General features: G+C 46.8%; 2 protein-coding genes across 18 annotated transcripts in view; both read right to left on the reverse strand.

Moving 5' to 3' along the window:
• Nucleotides 1–20,934, reverse strand: part of GPRASP3 (G protein-coupled receptor associated sorting protein family member 3) — a 107,144-nt gene that overhangs the window by 13,631 nt on the left and 72,579 nt on the right. For 12 of the 14 annotated variants that reach the window (XM_070066454.1, XM_070066450.1, XM_070066449.1 and 9 more), the window contains exons 2-3: nucleotides 1,859–2,216; nucleotides 206–324 (exon numbers count right to left, since the gene is read on the reverse strand). The gene's annotated coding sequence lies outside the window, so the exon portion shown is untranslated. The remainder of the gene's footprint in view (nucleotides 1–205; nucleotides 325–1,858; nucleotides 2,217–20,934) is intronic. The other 2 variants (XM_070066455.1, XM_070066451.1) reach the window with 1 other exon arrangement.
• The window catches only part of GPRASP2 (G protein-coupled receptor associated sorting protein 2), an 87,421-nt gene continuing 72,578 nt past the window's right edge, over nucleotides 6,092–20,934 (reverse strand). Inside the window, exons 3-6 of one of the 4 annotated variants that reach the window (XM_070066441.1) lie at nucleotides 10,052–10,119; nucleotides 9,616–9,701; nucleotides 9,296–9,356; nucleotides 6,092–8,324 (exon numbers count right to left, since the gene is read on the reverse strand). In XM_070066441.1, the coding sequence (XP_069922542.1) occupies nucleotides 6,434–8,324; nucleotides 9,296–9,356; nucleotides 9,616–9,701; nucleotides 10,052–10,119 (2,106 nt within the window). In that variant the 3' untranslated portion in view covers nucleotides 6,092–6,433. Of the gene's footprint in view, nucleotides 9,357–9,615; nucleotides 9,702–10,051; nucleotides 10,120–20,934 lie in introns of all 4 variants that reach the window. The other 3 variants (XM_017349646.3, XM_070066442.1, XM_017349647.3) reach the window with 3 other exon arrangements.

A 20,934-nucleotide genomic window follows, 5' to 3' on the forward strand; every position in this document is an offset into this window, starting at 1 on the left:
ACGACTGGTTATAAACATCACCTATGTAAAGAGGCTACTGAAGAGAAGGCTGCGGATGAATGTTAAGGATCTCTGGGAATAGACAAGGAATGTATAGATAAAAAGCAAAGGATGTGCAAGGCTGCTCCAGATGGCTAAAAAAAAAAAAAAAAAAAAAAAAAAAAAAAACCAGGCCCCATGTGCACATCACCCAATTCAAACCAACCTGGTGAATAAGTTCCAGATAGTCCTCAGACAGCTCTTAGTATCTATTTCTCTTGAATGCTTTGCAGGCTTCTTAGGAGCAGTCTGCTCTCACTCTTCATTTAGATTTTCAGTTATAGCCTTTAAAATATATTTGATAAAGAACCAGTAATAGTAAATCAAGAGATTTTCTGAGTTCTCTGAAATGTTAGAGCAAATTATACAACCTGAGAGAGCATCGCGGGAATCCAGATTAGTAGCCGAGCTGGATGGACATTTGGATAACACGGAGACCCACTACTTGCAACTGGCTGAAGCGAGGGGCAATCTTATGGGAGAGACCCCTTAACCTGGGGAGTCTGACCTATCTCTGGATAGTAAGTGTCAGAATTGAATTAAGTTGTCTTACACCTAGCGGGTGCCCTCAGAGAATGGGAGAATTGTTTGATGTGAAAAATTCACACACAAAATAACACACAAGTGTTGCGAATGGAGGAATAGTTTTATTTGGTACCCACTTGATGCGTCAGAAGAGAATACTCAGAAAGAAGACAAGGACATATAAAGGGGCTGCAATTTAGGATGGGATTAAAGGAACAAGATGTAAAGACTGGGTGGGGAGCAGACACAAGGAAAAGAGCAAAGGGTGTGAGGAATGGAAATGTGACACTAGTCTGTCACAAAATTACATAGTTTTTGTAGGTAGTCCCCCAAAAGACATTCCTCTCAAACCCAGGATATGTGGATGAGGGAGCCCCACAAGGAGCACCAACCTTGTGCTCTTAAGTGAGAAGGAGCTGCTGCATGGGACTAAACCCACAAATCTGCTCCAGGGATGAGCAATTTGGAGGATCCCCATGAGAAATCCCAAGTGAAGAGCCCAAAGCATCTAGGTTCCTCCCCCAGTCCACGCCTCCTCCTCTTTGTCCAGAGCTCCCAGGTTGAGGCTCATTCCTCTCTGGCATCCCCAGTCAGCTTGAGCCCTGGAGCAAAAGGCAGATGTGTTACCCTGCCCACCCCCAGCTTCCAGCTGCCCTCAGCCATCCCCACTGCCTGGACACTGTCAGTAAGGCAGGCAGGCAGGCAGACAGACAGACAGGCAGACGCTAGAGAGCCAGTGCCCACGTGGTGAGAGGAAGACAGCTGCCCACGGTTCCCAGCCCCACCCCTGCCTGTCCTCACCCAGTGCCGCAGTGCCCACGAGTCGTCCCCTCCCTGTTAGGCTCTACCGGACCCCCGAAGTCAGCTCCATCCGAGTGCCCGCCGCCCTCACCCAAACCTAGCAACACAGTCGCGCCGCGCTGGGCGGGAAGCCTGGGGTGGGGGGAGGGGCTGCTCAGAGGCGGCCTGGAGGGCGAGGCGCCCAGACGCCCAGACATTTCCTGCAGCCGCGTCCACTCTCAGCCACCACCTCCCGCCGATGGCATTTCCCGGCCTCGCACCCACCCCCTCCAACACCAGCCGTTGCTCTCTCCACGAACGAACGCCGCCTCCAAGGCTGCAGCTCCCGGACGAGGGACAGACTGGCTAGGACGCTCGCCACTGCCTAAGGGACCACTTTCTTGACCGACAAGCGCTGTCCTCCGTGGTCGCCTGGGAAGTTAGTTTTCAGGCCCATGCAGCATGCAGAGACCCCACCCACCCACCCACCGTAACTCCCCGCCACCCGGCGCACCTCCCTGGGTCCATCCTAGGTCCTCCTGGTCCCTTCTCCGAGCAAGTAAACACTCCTCTCTGCCGGCCCAGAGCTGGTCACATGACCCGCCGCCCGCCCCACGTGACCGCGCAGTCAGCTTGCCTGCTGCAGGGATGGCCGAGATCTGCTTCTGGGGCTGAGCTGCTGATACAGGCAGCACGAGCTCCTGACCCTGGCGAACGTGCAGCTGGCCGGAGGGCTGCATTTGGAGACAAAGCTGCCAGCCTTGTGCGTGCGCTTTGCTCTGTTAGGGGGCTTGGATGGCTGGTGTGGAACACTCCACGAGGATGTGGGAGATGAACTCATGCAACATGTAAACACACACACAGGCTCGGTCCTGAAAAATATTTATAAGCAAAACATCCAACTCCAACTTGCACCACCACGATAAGCCTCTTTAACATTTCTGGTTTTTGAAGACAGGCAAACCTGCCATTTTACCTACTATTGTAAACCTTCATTTTACTACGACAAGTTGGAAAAGAGCATGTTGCACTCTCATAAATTTATATAATACTTTGCTAAAAGCAACATAGATAATTGGATATTATTTTAGTGTCTTTGAGCTTCACTTTAAAGAAAATTTTATTTGAAAGGCAGAGGTGACATAGGGAAGGCCAGAGATATGTGCGTGTACACGCGAGTGCGTGTGTGTGAGAGAGGGGAGAGAGAGAGAGAAAGAGAAATGACTCTTCTCCATCGACTAGTTCGTTCGCCAAATGCAGCAATGGCCAGGGCTGGGCCACGTGGAAGCCAGGCCCGGGAGCTCCATTCAGGTCTCCCACATGGTCGGCAGGGGCAGGGGCACAAGTGCTTGAGCTATCCCCTGCTGCTTTCCCAGGCACAACAGCAGGGTGCTGGGTCGGAAGTGGAGCTGGGAGTCAAACTGGTGCTCTCATATGGGATGCCAGTGCTGCATTCCTCAACGTAGTTGATTGTACCGCAACACTGGCCCCAGCTTCATTTTTTCAACTCTGTAGAGGCTGATGTTAACTGGTAGATATTTTAAAAGATTAATGTAAATGATTTCTGTTCAGTAGAACAGAAAACCTTAAATACTGTATTGTTCTGTGAGATATTAACCGATTTGGTTAATTAACTCAGTAATGTTAACCCGGTAATGTTCGGCCAACATTTATTGATGTTGTGTCTATAAAATCTGATATACATATTTGCTTGTATCTTCATATTGTATATATTGTGTACACATCTCCTTTAACAGTTTTTTTTTTTAATTTTTACTTTTTATTTATTTATTTACTTGAGAGTTAGAGTTATAGACAGAGAGAAGTAGAGACAGAGAGAAAGGTCTTCTATCTGCTGGTGCACTCCCCAAATGGCAGCAACAGCCACAGCTAGGCTGATCTGGAGCCAGGAGCCAGGAGCCTATTCCAGATCTCCCATGCAGGTTCAGGGGCCCCAGCACTTGGGACATCTTCTGCTTTCCCAGACCATAGCAGAGAGCTGGATTGGAAGAGGAGCAGCCGGGACACAAACCTGCACCCATATGGGATGCTGGTGCCACAGGCAGAGGCTTGGCCCACTAAGTCACAGCGCTGGCCTCTTTTTTTTTAACCTTAGCAGTTGTATTGAAAAATATTTCACATGTGTACTTATTACTTATATAAGTCATAATTTTGTTTTGAAAATTTACAGTACCCTCAAACAAAAAGGAAATAAAATTTTCATGTCTAAAACTAATAAAACATTTGCTATTTCCCCTCAGTCTAGATTATCTCTCCAAATTAATTCTTTTTTAAAGATTTATTTTATTTATTTGGAAGGCAAAATTACAGAGAGGCAGAGAAGTCTTCCATCCGATGGTTCACTCCCCAAATGGCCCCAATGGCCAGAGCTGGTCTGATCCAATGCCAGGAGCCAATAGCTTCCTTCAGGTCTCCCACGTGTGTGCAAGGGGCCCAAGGACTTGGACCATCTTCCACTGCTCTCCCAGGACATAGCAGAGAGCTGGATCAGAAGTGGAGCAGCCAGGACCTGAACCAGCGCCCATATGGGATGCCGGCACTACAGGCAGCAGCTCCACTTGCTCTGCCACAGTGCCGGCCCCTCTCCAAACTAATTCTATCTCCAACTTTTGAAATTCTCTTGAAGGAAGTACGGCATAATCTATTATTGTGCCAAAATATACATAACATAAAATTTACCATCTTAACCAATTTTACAGGTACAATTTAGTAGCATAAAGTACATTTTCAATGTTCTGCAACCATCACTACTGTCTCCAGAAATCTGTCACCTAAAAAGGGAATGTTATGATCTTTTGAGTATAAAAATCCTGTGAAATCTTCCATTCCTGTACCATCAACAGCCTAATATACACTTAGCAAAACTAGCAATTTGTTTTCTTTTTAAACATTTCATATAAAAAGCTAGATGTTCTGAAATAACATTTATGATTTTTCTAAATTTTGGCACACATTCTTTTTCTAAGACTTATTCATTTATACAACTGCATTCTTTCCAGCATTCTCACCTGTAACGCAGTGCACTAGATGAAAACATCTTAATTGAAATGTTGAATTCATTTTCATTTCCAAAATGCCTGCCTCTGAGAATTTTTTTAACATGGCATATTTTATTTTGGACTGTGAAATATATGAAGTAACCTAGGAAGTCATATTGAAGTTGCACAGAAATTGTGTATATGTTAAAATGGGATCTGGGGCTGGTGTCAAGGGATAATGGGTTAAACCGTCATCAGCGGTGTCAGGTTACTGGTTCAAGTCTCAGCTGCTGGATCCAGCTCCCTGCTAATGCACCTGGGAAAGCAGGGAAAGGTGCCCCAAGTGCTGGGGCCCCTGCACCCTCACGGGAGACCCTGAAGAAGCTCCTGGCTCTTGATCATCCCTAGCTCTGGCCATTGTAGCCATTTGGGGAGTGAACCAGCAGATGGAAGACATCTCTCTGCCTCTCTTTCTCTCTCTGTGTAACTCTACCTCTCAAATAAATAAAAGTTGTTTAAAAATCATTAATACACGGCCAGCGCCGCGGCTCACTAGGCTAATCCTCCGCCTTGCGGCGCCGGAACACCGGGTTCTAGTCCCAGTCGGGGCGCCAGATTCTGTCCCGGTTGCCCCTCTTCCAGGCCAGCTCTCTGCTGTGGCCAGGGAGTGCAGTGGAGGATGGCCCAAGTACTTGGGCCCTGCACCCCATGGGAGACCAGGATAAGTACCTGGCTCCTGCCATCGGATCAGCGCGGTGCGCCGGCTGCGGCGGCCATTGGAGGGTGAACCAACGGCAAAGGAAGACCTTTCCCACTGTCCACTCTGCCTGTCAAAAAAAAATCATTAATATAAATTCATGCCAATAAATAAATTTATGCAGAATTACTTCAATGGATGGATGGGATGTTTTAAAAGACTTTTTAAATTTACTTTTTTGAAAGAGTTACAGTGAGAGAGGGAGGAAGGGAGAGGAGAGAGAGAGAAATAGATTAGAGAGACATCTTCCATCTGTTGTTTTACTCCCCAAATGGCCTCAACAGCACTGGGCCAGACTGAAGCCAGGAGCTTCATCCATGTCTGCCATGTGGGTGCAGGGGCCCAAGCACTTGGGCCATCCTCCGTTACTTTCCCAAGCACAGTATCAGGGAGCTGCATCAGAAGTGGAGCAGCCGGGACTCAAACCAGTGCCCATATGGGATGCCAGCACTACAGGTGGTGGCTTAACCTGCACTACAGTGCCAGCCCCTTGATGGATGTTATTCCTTAACATTTTCCTTTGAATAAGATCATAAATGATATCCTATCCCTGACTTTATTTAATTGGAGTCTGGTTCTGTTAACCTGTAAGGTGGCACTGAATTCTAAAGTGTGCAGATTTGGCTTACTTATTTGTTCCCCCAGACTGGCCTTATCCCAACTTCTCAACTGCATCCTGAAATAGACTCCTCTCACTTATTTCAGGCATACTGGGTACATATATGCTGCTGAGAAAGATTTTCCAATTACATACTTCACATCATCACAGCCCACTTCCGAGAATGACAAATGACTAGCCTTATCCTACCTGCTAGTGACCAATTTGAGTCCCTCTTTTCCAGGACATTCCTCTAGTACTTCAGGCCACAGTAATTTCTCCTAAGCGTCAATAACAGGATTTTCTAACAGCGTATGTTTTTATACTAATTACTTGTATTTAGAAGTATACCCAATGTATTTGCATCTGGTTTGTAAATTTGAAGAAGCATCATTTATGCCGATTTCAACATAGAACTTTATTGAAAACAGACTTGAGTAGAGAACCATATATTTAAACAACAAATAGCAGAATATCCTACTCAGATACAGTTCATTGGGAGCTCAACACCAAAAATACCGCAATCTGAACAAGACAAATATCAACAAATATGTTTTCAGTTGTAATATTCATTTGGCATCCACAAAACAATCCAGCTCAAAACAAGAGTTTGACAAAGTTAACATCAACATTACAAATATAATTTACAACATAGAACCAGACTGTGAACACCAAAAGCACTGTTCGGGGCTCTTTGGGAACATAAGGCTGATCAGCAGCAGGTGGTTAATCATATTAACTTTGCTGTCCCACCTCAGGATCATTTTGATTGTCTATTTGGATTTGTAGTTGCTTAGCTAATGCCTCAAATTCACGGAACGCAGACATAAGCGGCTCAAGACTGAAATCGTCATCAATTAAGGACAATGTTCCATTTCTTATAATATTACTGATATTCTGAAACATCTTAACAACAATTTGAATATTATCATGTGACTCTTCTATGTTAAACAGACCCACAAATATTGATAGAGCTTTGGCGCTGAATAGTTTTTTTATCACCATAGGATTTTCAGACAAATTCAGCAGCATTTTTAGAACGTGAAATTTTGTTCTTGCATTGCCCGTAGTCAATAAGGAAAGAAACCCAGACATATAATTGGCAATCAGTGTGTGATAGTCAGTAGTCATAGTGAGGTGTCTGAGCATCCTTATTCCAGTCATCTGCTCAAGGGAATCCACCCCATGAGCAAGGGTCTCCTCACACACTTGACATATGAATGTCTCAATCATGTTTAGATTTGGATAAGGTGGAGCCATGTGAAGCATGCTTTCCAAAAAATGTGTCCTAACTCGGGAGGATGGATAATTGAGCAAGGCTTGAATAAGTGAGACCACACCTGAATCCCGAATGAAATCTCGGGTAAACTGAGAAGCACTTCTCATCCCCATTGCAATTTTAGATATTTCATGGATGAAAGGATCACGGATTCTGTCCATTAGTAAAAGGAGTTCTTCAAACTCTTCAGAACCAATTTTAAGCTCACACTGTATGCAACTGCAGGACCAATTCTCAGGCTCTGCATTTTCCCTAGCCCTAAGGTGCTCTCGGATTTCCCGGACTGAGCGGTAGGAAGGATCATACTGAAATGCAAACTCCGGTTCAGGCTGATCAGGCTGAAGCACAGATTCCTGCTCTTCCCCTTCTGGGTTAGGTTCCACAGGCTTGGGCTTTGCCTCAAGTATCTCAGAAGCCGCTTCAGTGATTCTAAAGTGGCTTGTGGATGGGAAGCCAATCCCACGACAAGGGCCAGGTCTGAATTCAACAGTGACCTCTTCCCAGGTTTGGGGCCTGGATGATGCATTAATTTCCTCTTCAGCTGAATCTCTGAACCTGCTACTGGCCTTGTACACAGGATTGGGATTTAGGTCAAAGCAGGCTTCATCTCTATCCCAGAACCAGGACCCAAATATGGCCTCTTCTTCAGGCTCTGCCTTGGCCTCTTCTCTGGCCACAGCCCCCAAACTGGACTTTTCCTCAGCCCATAACAGGGATCCGCCAATAGCCCCTTCCTCGGTCCCTGGCTCAGATGCACAAATTGCCGAGGCCCCAGCCTCCAAACTGGCCTCTTTTTCTGCCCAGAACCAGGACCCGATAATGACTTCCTCCTCCAACCTGGCCTCTTGGTTGGCACTGTTACTGTTATTAACATCTTTTTGGGCCCGTGATTTCAAAATGCCATTAGGCTCTTCCTTGTCTCTGCGCCTGAATCTACTATTTTCCTCTTCTCCAGGCAAAAACCAGGACTCCTTATAGAACTCGTCTTCAGACTCTGATTCAAAGCAGTCCCCTCTCTTTGTCCTGACCTTGGACCTGGTATTTGCCTCTTCCCTGACTCTGGGTCTGAATAAGTTATTGGTATTTTCTCCAGACCAGAAGCAGAATGGGTTGCCAGCCTCATCCTCAGATCCAGACCAGGAATCAATATAAGGCTCTTGCTTGGATCTGGGCCTGCACCTGGGGTTAGTCTGATGTTTAGCCCTGTGCCTGGACCTTGTGCTGGCCTCTTCCCTGGGCCAGGATCTGACACTGGTCTCTTCACTAGTCCAGAAAGAAGACACCGTAGAGGTCTCATCTGCTGACCAGAATCCAGATTCATTAGAGGCCTCCTCTCTGGCTCGGGGCCTAGGATAACACCAAGACCCCGTATTAGTCTCCTCCCCTGGTTCAAACCAGGGTTGGATTCCAGTCTGGCTCTGGGTGCTAGAAAATGGTTCAGCATCCACACTGCCCAGTTCTCTATCCATAGATAGGCCATTAGATTTAGTAGCTGACCCAGATTCAGAACTGACCAGTGGCCAGCCAACAGCATTAGGCTGCGGCACTCCCTCTGCCTGGGACATTGTCTCAGTCCCAAATTCAGTCTGTGCCCATGCCTGGGCTTCATCTTTGGGTCTTGCCCCAGGAATTGCCTTGGCTTCAGTCTTAGGACGTGCACCACCTACTGCCCTGGCATCAGTTTTGGGCCTTGCCCCAGCCACTGTCTGGGCTTCAGTTTTGGGCCTTGCCCCAGCCACTGTCTGGGCTTCGGTCTTGGGCCTTGCCCCAGCCACTGTCTGGGCTTCGGTGTTGGGCCTTGCCCCAGCCACTGTCTGGGCCTCAGTTTTGGATCTTGCCCCGGCCATTGCTTGGGCATCATTTTTGCGCCTTGCCCCAGGCCCAGATTTGTTTTCAGTCTTGGGTCTTGCCCCAGTCGTTACCTGGGCCTGGTTCCTAACCTTGGGTCTGACCACCAGAGGGACTTCATTCTCTCTCTCGGCCCCACCAACAACCTCTTCTCCAGCCTTCTTTTCAGGCTTAACCTGGGCACTAGTCTCAACCTCTGCCCCAGTCATGATACAAGTTACAGACAAGGCCCAATTAATTACCCCTACCCAAGTCTCGGGTTTGATTGCAGATCTGTCACAGGTTTAAAACCTCACACTCTGATCTCTGATGATTACAATGGTAAAGCTGGAAATGAGTTAAGAGTCACTTGCCAGTCCAGCAGCCAATCACCCTCTTTCCCAAGCACAGTCTCAGTCAAGAATACAGACAAAATTCAGAAGAGGCACAACCAACTGGGGGAGGATGGATGGTTCCTGGTGGGTGCAGACCTGTTGTGAGTGGTGGCCAGCAGTAACTCCAACACTACCAGAGCTGCCACTGGAAGTGGATCTGGAGAGAGAGAATGAAATGGGGATCTAAATCTCTTCCAATTGTGTCACTCCATGCAGAGACTTACACAGGGAGACTGGTGTTGAATCCTGGATGGGAAAGCTAGGCTAAGAGAAAGTCTCTGTCCTTGTTGCCAGCCACAAAATGGATTTGGGGGCAGTGGGACATGTGCTAGCAGCCCTGAGACTGGACCGTCAATACTCCTGTACCCCTGCTGGTTTCCACTACCCCACCCAAAGTGATCCATTCTCATACCAACCTTCACTGGTGAGGGACAAGCTCCCCTCCTTTCCTTGATCAAGTGGTGTCAATCCCCACAGCTGATTGCAGGGTGGGGGGAACGTCCTACGGAAAAGTGAACAAAGAAGAGAGAAAGGACTTGGAGTGTTCAAATGATAAGCACACATCCGGGTACCCAAAACATACATCACTCTTTCCATTCAAGGGTCCACCATGTCTAACATTTCCTATATTCTAGTCCCTGCTCTCAGGTATTCTGTTCCCAGTGGCAGCTCCACCTACACCTACCACAATATTCCGAATATGTCTGGCACAAAATAGATGACAGATGTCCCTGTAGGTTGTAAAAATAGCAGACACTAAAGTAGAAAAGGTCTTCCACCCAAATGGATCAAAGTCAGCCGTCATGCACTTCCTGTGTAGCTGTGCCCTGAATTGTCCCCCTTCGCACCAACCTCCAGACACTTGAGCCAGTCTCTTCTTCCTCTCCCTTCTTGCAGAACTGAGCGGCCTCAAAGCAGGCCTATGGACAAACAGATGGAAAGGTAAGGCAGTCAGGAAATCACAGCAGCAGTTGAAGCCTGGTGGACAGCCGGACACCAAGAGTAGGAATTCTCATTATATCTGTCTTTCAGCGTCTGAGATCGTGCTGGTGGAACCTTCAGGTCTCACTGAGGTCCTGCTGCAGGGTTCCAGAAAGACTGAACTCCCTCTCTTGACGTCACACCCTTCCCATCACTCCCTCCTCCAATTCTGGGGATTCACCACTAGGTGCACCACAGCCCCATGTCTTACGCAGCATAAAACAGGGAAAAGGTGTCGCATATTCTAGAAGCAGGTTGTGAAGTGGCCCTTGTAACTGTGACTCCCTCATCCCACACAGCTGCAAAGCCCCCCTTCAGGCCCCCACTTTGGGCGGGTGGGGGAAGTGCCTGGATCGCAGGTAGGGAAGATGAGGAGGTGCAGCTGGATGCCAGACCTCCCCTGGCGGCACTCACCCCATCCCCATCCCACACACGTCCATAAACCCAAGCCATTTTCTGTGGCTCCTTTGCTCACGCCTCTCCTCTCTAGACCCACACTGTGGCCTGCCAGGATATGCCAGCCCCACCACGCAGACAGGAGACTCTGACATCAACCTGAAACCTGTGGAAAGGGGCAGCACCCAGGACAAGGCACCCAGTGCACCCCTTCCAGCATCAGGGCTCACAGTGGCAAACGCGACCCAGCTCCCTCCACTGAGCTGGCCAGGGAGCTCAGGTGCCCGTCCCCGCCACTACCCGGCCGGCCGGCCTCCCGGGCACCCCCCACCCCAGCTCCTGTTCCCACATTCTCCTGCCCTGCCTCCCCCACCGCCTCCCGGGGCACAGGCACCAGCGAGGGCGGGGCCGGGCGCTGGGAAACCGGCTGGCAGGCTGTCCCCGCAGCTGGTCTTCAGAGGATGTGCCGGTGCCTCTCTGACCACCCCTCTGCCCTTGGCCCTGCCCGCGCGGATCCCTGCTGCCTCCTCCACAGGGGCCACCAGGCACTGCGTTCCACATGGGACCGGGACCCGGGCCAGCTGCGACAGGCTCGCCACCTCCTTGCCAGGCTGCCTGGGTGCGGGGCCAGGCTGTCAGCCGGCCGGCGGCGGTGGGGGGAAGAAGACCCGAACCCCCCACCTCCCCCACTTGCCTTCACTGGCTCAGGGCCCCGGTCTCCAGCCTTCCCCTCCTCGCTTCTCCTCTCTCTCTCTCTCTCTCTCTCTCTCTCTCTCTCTCTCTCGGATTCCCAGCGCTTTCCCTGCGACGACCAGAATGGCCAAGCCGCGTCCCGCCCCCCGCGCCTCTGCACCAAACCCGTCAGGGGCTGCGCAGGATGCGGCAGCAACCGCTCGCCGCGAGGGTGTCGGGAAGGGGGCGGAGGGATATGGCGCCAGCGCCTCGACGCCCCCTCCCAGGCCCACCCTCGTTCCCACCCTGAGCTGGGCGGGGCCCGCACGACCGCCAGCCCAGGCCGGGGGCGCTAGCGCGGGGCGCCTCCGGGGACGCCTCTCACGCTCACTGAGCGACCACCACCACAGCTCCGGCGCGCTCACGGGCTCTGGGGCCGGCAGGCAGACGGGTCGGGGGGCGCGCAGCCTGCCGGGGCCGGCGAGAGCCGCGTCGCAGGGCGCAGCGGATGGATACCAGCCTGCCCCTCGGCGCCTCTGCACCCCCGTCTCTGAGCGCCAGCTCCTGTCGCCCCCTCCCCGGGCGCTCATGGCACAGGGGCTGTCAGCACCAAAGCCTGGGAGGGACGAGGCCACCACGGTGGTCCTTCCTTCCTTAACTGCTTCACGGAGTCACGCAGGGGAGGGAGGCACCTCCGCTCTGAGAACTGCTCTGGGCCCCTCATGCAGGGTCACCAGTGCCCCTCTCGTGAGAGAAGCCCACCTGTCCCTGCAGCCCTAACAGACAAAACACAGGTCTGCGCCCTGAATAGTTCTTCCAGCTACACTGCCTTTTGCTTATTCCAGAATGGCAGCTCACTTGGTCACTGCTTGGTGCCCACACTTGCCCAAGAAAGTGGACCCTACCCTGTCAAGAGCTGCAGGTGGCCATACAGTCACCCCCTCTGCTGCCCATGGCCAAGTGGCAGGCACCAGGCAGCGCGGGACCTCAGTCCTCTTCCACTGTTCTCTATCAAGTCTCTTCTTGCCAATCACATCCAAGCCCTCCAGGCATTTGGCAATGTGAAACGCAGCAGGGATTCATCCACTTGGTCCTCAGCCCCTTGCTCTAACCACCTGCCTGATTTCACCAGTTACTCTCAGGGAAGATTCCACTTCCCCAAGACAGAACTACCTGGCTGTTTAGGATCCTTTCCTTTCACTCACACTTCTTTACTCTAGAACCCCTCTCTGTCCTTGCTGCAATGGCCAACGAGAATAATGTGATTGTGCGCAAACTTGATGCTGTTACTGGCGAACATTTTTTTTTAAAGATTTATTTATTTATTTGACATGTAGAGTTACAGATAGAGACAGAGAGAAAGGTCTTCCTTCCGTTGGTTCACCCCCCAAATGGCCGTTGCAGCTGACACATCGTGCTGATCCGAAGCCAGAAGCCAGGAGCCAGGTGCTTCTCCTGGTCTCCCACACGGGTGCAGGGCCCAAGCACTTGGGCCATCCTCCACTGCACTCCCGAGCCACAGCAGAGTGCTGGACTGTAAGAGGAGCAACCGGGACAAAATCTGGGGTGCCAGCACTGCAGGCGGAGGATGAGCCAAGTGAGCCAAGGCACCGGGCCCACTGCTGAACATTTTTAAACTCACTTAAAGGGCACCTTCTTTGTGCTTGGCAGAATATTAGTAACTAAAACGTGTGTGTGTGTGTGTGTGTGTGTGTGTATGTGCGCATGCTCGTCTCTGGAACATAGAAACATGCTTTGTTATCTTGCAAAGAATTAAGCCTCTGATGAGAGGTTGCCAGTCCACTGAATTCAACTTCTGATTATGCTGGGTTATTCTGGCAAGGGGGATTCACATTTGGAACAGTCAGTGTCCAATGAAGCAGTATGAGAAAACTACAAGAGGCCACTGTTGGCTTTGAAGATGGAAGGAAGCCAGGAGCTAAGGCATGCATGCTGTATCGAGAAACTGGTAAACACACACACACACACACACACACACACACACACAAAAAAAAAAAAAAAAAAAAAAAAAAAAAAAAAAAAAAAAAAAAACAAAACAGAGAAATAGGGGCCACCGCTGTGGCACAGCAGGTTAAAGCCCTGGCCTGAAGCGCCGGCATCCCATATGGGTGCCAGTTCTTGTCCCAGCTGCTCCTCTTCTGGCCCAGCTCTCTGCTATGGCCTGGGAAAGCAGTAGAAGATGGCCCAAGTCCTTGGGCCCCTGCACCCACTTGAGAAGACCTGGAGGAAGCTCCTGGCTCCTGGCCTCAGATTGGATCGGCACAGCTCCAAGCATTGCGGCCATCTGGGGAGTGAACCAGCAGATGGAAGACCTCTCTCTGTGTCTCTACCTCTCTCTGTAACTCTTTCAAATAAATAATAAATGAATAAGACAAAGAAATAGATCCTCCCCTGGTGGGAAAGCAGTTCTGCCAACACCTTTCTTTTAGTGTAGTAAGACCCTGTTTGGGTTTCCGGTCTCCAGCATGGTCAGATAATAAATTCATGTTATTTCAAGCCACCAAGTTTGTAGTATAGTCATCTTTTTGTATGCTACATTCCATGTTGTAGACTCACCCAGACTTGATTCAAAACTATATAAAAATATTGAGTCTGTACTGAGCACACACTTTTTTCTTGCCATTATTTTCTAAAGCATACAATATAATAATGGTTTACATAACACATTATATTACATATCATAAATAACCTAGAGGTTATTTAAAGTAGATGCAAACATGTGTATAGGTCGATGCAAATACTGTTATTTTTTAAAGATTTTATTTGAGAGAGTTACATAGAAGGAGACTCCCCAGATCACTGCAACAGCCAAGGCTGGGCTGAGGTTTGTATTGTGACAAAGGGAATTACCCAAATAGGTGTCACACAGGGAGTTCTAATAGGTAAGCTTAAAGTCAGCAGGCTTGAGTTCCAGTAGGTCACACAGTGACTGAGAGCTGATCTCTGCATATCTATGTGGTGTGAGGGTCAGTGGGGCAGAACATATAATCCATCCTAGAGGGTAGTGGCTATCGGGGTGAAGTACAAGACAGATATGTGGGTTGACAATATTTATAGAATGAGCAAGAAGTGGAGAACTGGTAACTAGACCTAATTCTACTGAGAAGCCTTTTGAGTCCAAAAACGCTGTCAGTATTTAGACAGGCCATAAGCAAAGTGGAAGTTCTCTCCTCCCTTCAAAGATAAGTACCTCCTTCTTTGATGGCCCCTTCTTTCCACTGGGATCTCATTCAGAGATCTTTATATAGGTCATTTTTTCCCACAGTGTCTTGGTTTTCCATGCCTGAAATGCTCTTATGGGCTTTTTAGCCAGATCTAATGCCTTAAGGGCTGATTATGAGGCCAGAGTGCTGTTTAGGGCATTTGTCATTCTATGAGTCTGCTGTGTGCCCTGCTTCCCATATTGGATCATTCTCTCCTTTTTAATTCTATCTATTGTTATTAGCAGACACTTGGTCTTATTTATGTGATCCCTTTGACACTTATTCCTATCTTTATGATCAGTTAAACACTTAAAATGATCACTTTAACTAGTAAGATGGCATTAGTACCACCCAACTTAATGGGATTTGGAGTCCCACGGCAAGTTTTTAGCTTTACCCTTAAGGGTAAGTATGCGGGAATGTGTGCCTAACTGTGCATCTCCTTCCTCTCTTATTCTCTTAGTTTTTACAAGGATCAATTTTAAATTGGATTTAAACACCTATGAATATCTAATTATAGCTTTGATTTGCATGTCCCTGATAGCTAATGGTATCTTGAATATCTGTTTTTTTTTTTAAGATTTATTTATTTATTTGAAAGTCAGAGTTACACAGAGAGAGGAGAGGCAGAGAGAGAGAGAGTGAGAGAATGAGAGAGAGAGATAGGTCTTCCATCCAATGGTTCACTCCCCAGTTGGCCGCAACAGCTGGAGCTGCGCCAATCCAAAGCCAGGAGCCAGGAGCTTCTTCTGGGTCTTCCATGCACATGCAGGGGCCCACGGACCTAGGCCATCTTCCACTGCTTTCCCAGGCCACAGCAGAGAGCTGGATCAGAAGTGGAGCAGCCAGGTCTGGAATCGGCACCCATATGGGATGCCAGTGCTCCAGGCCAGAGTGTTAACCCGCTGTACCACAGTGCCTGCCCCTTGAATATCTTTTCATTTGCAGGAGTCCCAAACAATGCCTTAACCCACTACACCACAATGCTTGCCCCATGTGTCTTCTTTTTCTTAGATTTGGGTATTTGGAAAAGCATTTCCCCTCTCAGTATTTGTGTGTCGGCTTTGTGCAGGAAAGACCTTCATTAATCAGCCTAGTTAGATATTGTAGGACCTCCTAAACCTTTTCTGATCTTTTGCACCCCTTGGTATTTTCCTGCAGAATTGCAGCTGTAACATGTAATGGTATTCACCTGTTTTCAGTAGTTTCCAAATCATGCCTCCTAGTCAATCAGCAGTCCAAGTTCAGAGAGAGAAACCAAGCCCTCAGACTTAAAAGAATATTTGATACTTGTTCTATTTTTAAAATTTCATTTGAGTGTGAAGGCTGTTATAGTAAGTTTCTTCCTAATTATGTTGTGCTGTGCTTTGTAGGTAGAGGGCCATAGATGGACATAAAAACACCATGAGTTTCCTCATTCCTTTTGCTGGAATCCCTTTCTTAGTTGTATCTTAGCCTAGGTGCTCTTTCTTGTCAACTATTCTCTATAGTATAACAGAGTGGCATATTGCTGTTAAGTCACAACCTTTGTGAGAGGAGGACCTGGATCTTCCTATTTTGCCATCTTGCCATCTGTCACTCCACTGTTGAGGTGTGTATCTTCTTTAGTCATCTCCATTCACCCCTCCATTATTACTGTCACAGATTACATTTTTATATACTTTTGTCTAAAACCAGCAAATAATTTTTTAATGAATTTGCCTTTCAGATCGTGTAAAAAAAAGTGGAGTCACAATCCCAAGTTCCAATATTATTGGCTCTTTTAATTACACATGTACTTACCTTTACTAGACAATTTTTTTCATGCAGCTTCAAGTTACTGCCTAGTTTCTTTCCATTTCAGCCCCCATGCCTCCCTTTAGCATTTTACATTAAATACTTCCTGGAAATGAACTCCACTGGCTTCCATTTATCTGACAATGTCTTGATTTCCCCTACTTTTTTGAAGGACAGTTTTGCTAGACATAGAATTCTCAGTTGACATTTTCTTCCAGAATTTTGATTATACAACTCAATAATTCTGGCCTCCAGGTTTCTGGTTAGAAAATGGCTGATAGGCTAAGATCTCTTGTATATAATGAGTAATTTGTGTGTTTAAGGTTCTTTCTCATTGTCTTTCAATAATTTGACGATAATGTGTCATAGTGTGTGTCACCGAAGTTTTTCCAGTTTAGAGTTTATTGCATTTCTTGGATTTTTACATTCATATATTTCATCAAATTCAGGATGTGTTCAGCTAGTTCTTTCTTTGAATAATCTCTCTGCTCCTTTCTTTCTTTTCTCCTTCAAATGTTCCCATACTGTGCCACCTGATCTGTTGGTCTGCTTAATGGTTTTCCACAGGTCAGTTATGTTCTGTTCATTTTTCATTTTTCCCCATTTCTCAGACTCAATAATTTTCATAATACTAGTTTCTAGTTATTTGATTCTTTCATCTGCTTGTTCAAATCAGCTTTTGCACCTCTCTATTTTCCACTTCAGTTATTATACTTTTTAATTCCAGAATTTCTTTTTGGTTCTTTTTTTAAAGACTTATTATTATTTATTAGAGAGGGAGGGAGGAAAAGAGGGAGGAATGAACTGGCTTCTATCTGCTAATTCACTCCCCAAATGGCTACAATGGCTTGGGGCTGTTCCAGGCCGAAGCCAAGAGCCAGGAGCTTCTTCTGGGTCTCCCACACAGATGCAGTGGCCCAAGCACTTGGGCCATCTTCCACTGTTTTCCCCGGTACATTAGCAGGGAGCTGGACTGGACATGTACCAGCCTGGTCTGGAACCTGCTATGCTACAATGCTGGCCTCACTTTTTTTTTTTTTAAATAACTTCTGTAACACTTCTGTATCTTCACTGATACTGTCATTTTGCACATACATAATTTTCCTGTGTTTATTAATGTTTTCCTCTGACTCCTTAAACATTTTTAAGACAATTGTTTTAACGTCTTTATCTAGTTACTCTGCTGTGTTTCCTCAGCTGTTTTCTATTTTGTTTCATTTAATGGGCCATCCTTTTCTGTTTCTTAGTATGCTTTGTGGTCTTTTGTTGAAAAGTGGACATCTGAATCTTACAAGTTGGGAACTCTACAAATAAAATTCCACACTCCTTTCCTTAAAGTTTTCTGTTTTAAAAATGGCTGTAGCATGCCTCTAAACCAGAAATCAGCCTTAGGAAAAGGGCTTAAGGTCTTCTTAGATGTTTTCTGAGCCTGTGTCTTTTCTTGGGCATGTAAAGTGCCTCTCTAAATTGCCCTATATGTGTAGCTGTTTTTGATAGTCAAAAAATAAAAGTAAAAAGATGTAGCTCCATTAACCCCCCTGGAAGCCACTTCTGCTGTTGGGGTTGAAAGAATGAAGGTCAGCTTCTGTGCCTGTGTCACAGTGATCAGAAGGAGTTATCAGAAGTCAGAACACAAATCCTTCATATTTGGGGGATGATTTCCTTATCTTCCTTGGCTCCTTCAAGTCATATCAGAAATACAGGCTGTTGTCTTTACACTGCCATGGGCTTGAGGTGTGTTGGGGGGTTGAGGGGTAAGGAGCTCCTACTATATACTGAAGGATGAAATGGACATATAGTAACTATAATTTACCAGCCAAACATCCCCCTAAAAACTTCAAGGGTTCAATTGGAATCTAGAGATCCAAATTAATCACATCAGAGCCTTTCAAGTAGTATAACTGTTGCAGATAATGGATTACTGACATGTCCTAGTCTACCATAATCTCTGACATCCATCTTCAAATGCCAGTTTTTGAACAATTTATTGTTTACCCACAGAATCATCACGCTACCTTCATCATATATTAAATTTTCATATTTTTGTCAGTTTCTGTAGTATTATTCTACTGATTTTTTAAAAAATATTTATTTATTTGAAAGTTAGAGTTACAGAGAGAGAAGGAGAGGCAGAGAGAGAAAGAGAGGTCTTCCATCCACTGGTTCACTCCCCATTGGCCGCAGTGGCCGGAGCTGCGCCGATCTGAAGCCAGGAGCCAGGATCTTCCTCCGGGTCCTTCCATGCGGGTACAGGGGCCCAAGGACTTGGGCCATCTTCTACTGCTTTCCCAGGCCATAGCAGAGAGCTGGATCGGAAGTGGAGCAGCCAGGTCTCGAACCGGCGCCCATATGGGATGCCAGCACTGGAGGTGGTGGCTTTAACTGCTACACCATAGTGCCGGCTCCTAGTATTCTAATGATTTTTAACTCATCATCAAATTATTTAATTATTGTAGCTTCCTGATAAACAATTGCATACTTAAAATTCAATGTTGAATTTTGTTCTCTATGAGTGGTACACTAGAAGAAGGATGAAATAGTTAAACACACTGGGGAAATTCATGCTGCCTTCTATAGTTTTCATGATTACTACAAAATTATGTCTGTGAATTTTATCATATTAACCTGGGTTTAGCATTGTGCTGATTATGTAGTTACTATTCAATAGAAGGTAAGTCTTGGTTTTTGTCTATCAGATAGAAGCTGTTCACGTATGAAGTACAAGTTCCAGCTTCAGCTTCACAGAAAGGTATAGGCTGAGAACTCTTCCCTATTGATGGTTTTGCTTTCCTCTGCAGATTCTAAGGACAGCAGCCCATAAGAGGACCTAACCCTTTGCCTTGTTGGTTTAGAGAATGTAAGGCAATCCTTGTGAAATTTATAAAAAAATATCCAGAGAAGAAGTCCCTGATATCTAATATTCGAGAATGGGGGTGGGGAGGTGGGGTTAGACACTTTGGTGCAGCCAGTTAAGCCACCCCTTGGGATGTCCACATCCCATGTCAGAGAGCCAGTTTAGATCCAAGGTATTCTGCTTCTGGTCCATCTTTCTGCTAACATATCCTGGGAGGCAGGAGATGGTGGCTCAAATGCTTGCATCCCTGCCAAAGTGAGAGGCTTGGATGGAGTTCCAAGCTCCTGGCTTCAGGCTGGCCTAGCCCTGGTTATTGAGGACATGTGAGGAGTGAATCAGCAGATGGAAGATCTCACAAAAAACTTTTCAGTATGAGTCTTATTAGGTGGGCATACTGTCCTTTCTCATTAACATCTGCATTCACTTAACTCTCCATTATTAGTGATTCAGATGATATCTATAGCATTTATTAGTGCTACCAGAAAGACAAACTGTTACTCACATTTTGCTATTAACATAAAATGACAGAGATAATGTCTTAAGCTGTTAAAATATCCTCATGTACAAATTTGCCTTGCTGTATTTGTCTACTTAATTTCCTAGTGATATATTTCTACTTTAAAATATTTATTTATTTATTTGGGGGGGGAGAGAGAGAGAGAGAGAGAGAGAAAATGAATCTTCCATTTGCTAGTTCACCATGGGTCCAATGGCTGGAGCTGAGCCAGGTAGAAGACAAGAGCTTCATGGGTCTCCCATGTGGGTGCAGGGGCCTAAACACGTGGGCTATCATTCGCTGCATTTCCCAGGCCATTAGCAGGGAGCTGGATCAGAAGTCAAGCTGCCAGGACATCAACGGGTGCCCACATGGGATGGAGGCATCCCACGCAGCAACTTTACATGCTACGCCACAACACTTGCCCCCTAATGATATATTTCTAAAAGTGAAAATATTAGACCCAAGGATATGGACTCTCTGTATTTATTGATACTCATTTTAAAATTATTCTAAAATTATTCCTGCATTGAAAGTCATACTGTATTACAGTCCTTACAGAAGTTACTGGCATGCCTATTACTTAATCAAAGCAGATGAGTTCATCAACAACATAGGTGAAAACCTGTATGATTCTTTCACTATTTAAAATATAATATTTTAAATAGTTTAGTTGATCAATCTTTAGTTCTTGTTTTATGTTTTTAAAGATTTATTTTGGGCTGGGGCTGTGGTACAGTGGGTTAAAGACCTGGCCTGAGGCACTGGCATCCCATATAGGTGCCAGTTCGAGACCCGGCCGCTTCACTTCCAATCCAGCTCTCTGCTGTGGCCTGGGAAAGCAATAGAAGATGGCCCAAGTCATTGGGCCCCTGCACCCGTGTGGGAAGACCCAGAAGAAGCTCTTGGCTCCTGGCTTCAGATCGGCGCAGCTCTGGCTGCTATAGCCATTTGGAGAGTGAACCAGCAGATGGAAGACCTCTTTCTCTCTGCCTCTACTTCTCTCTTTGTGTAACTCTGACTTGCAAATAAATAAATCTTAAAAAATAAAAATATGTATTTTTATTTATTGGAAAGAAAAGAGTTACAGAGAGGTAGAGACACACAGAGAGATATCTTCCATCTGCTAGTTCACTTCCCAAATGGCTGCAAAGGCTGGAGCTGAGCCAATCCGAAGCCAGGAGCCAGGAGTTTTTTCTGTGTCTCCCACATGGGTGCAGGGGCCCAAGTACTTGGGACATCTTCTACTGCTTTCCCAGGTGCATTAGAAGAGAGCTAGATTGCAAGTAGAGCAGCTAGGACTCGAACCAGTGCCCTTGTGTGATGCCAGTGCTGC

The sequence above is a fragment of the Oryctolagus cuniculus genome, chromosome X (genome assembly GCF_964237555.1).
Source record: "Oryctolagus cuniculus chromosome X, mOryCun1.1, whole genome shotgun sequence".
Taxonomy (NCBI): domain Eukaryota; kingdom Metazoa; phylum Chordata; class Mammalia; order Lagomorpha; family Leporidae; genus Oryctolagus; species Oryctolagus cuniculus.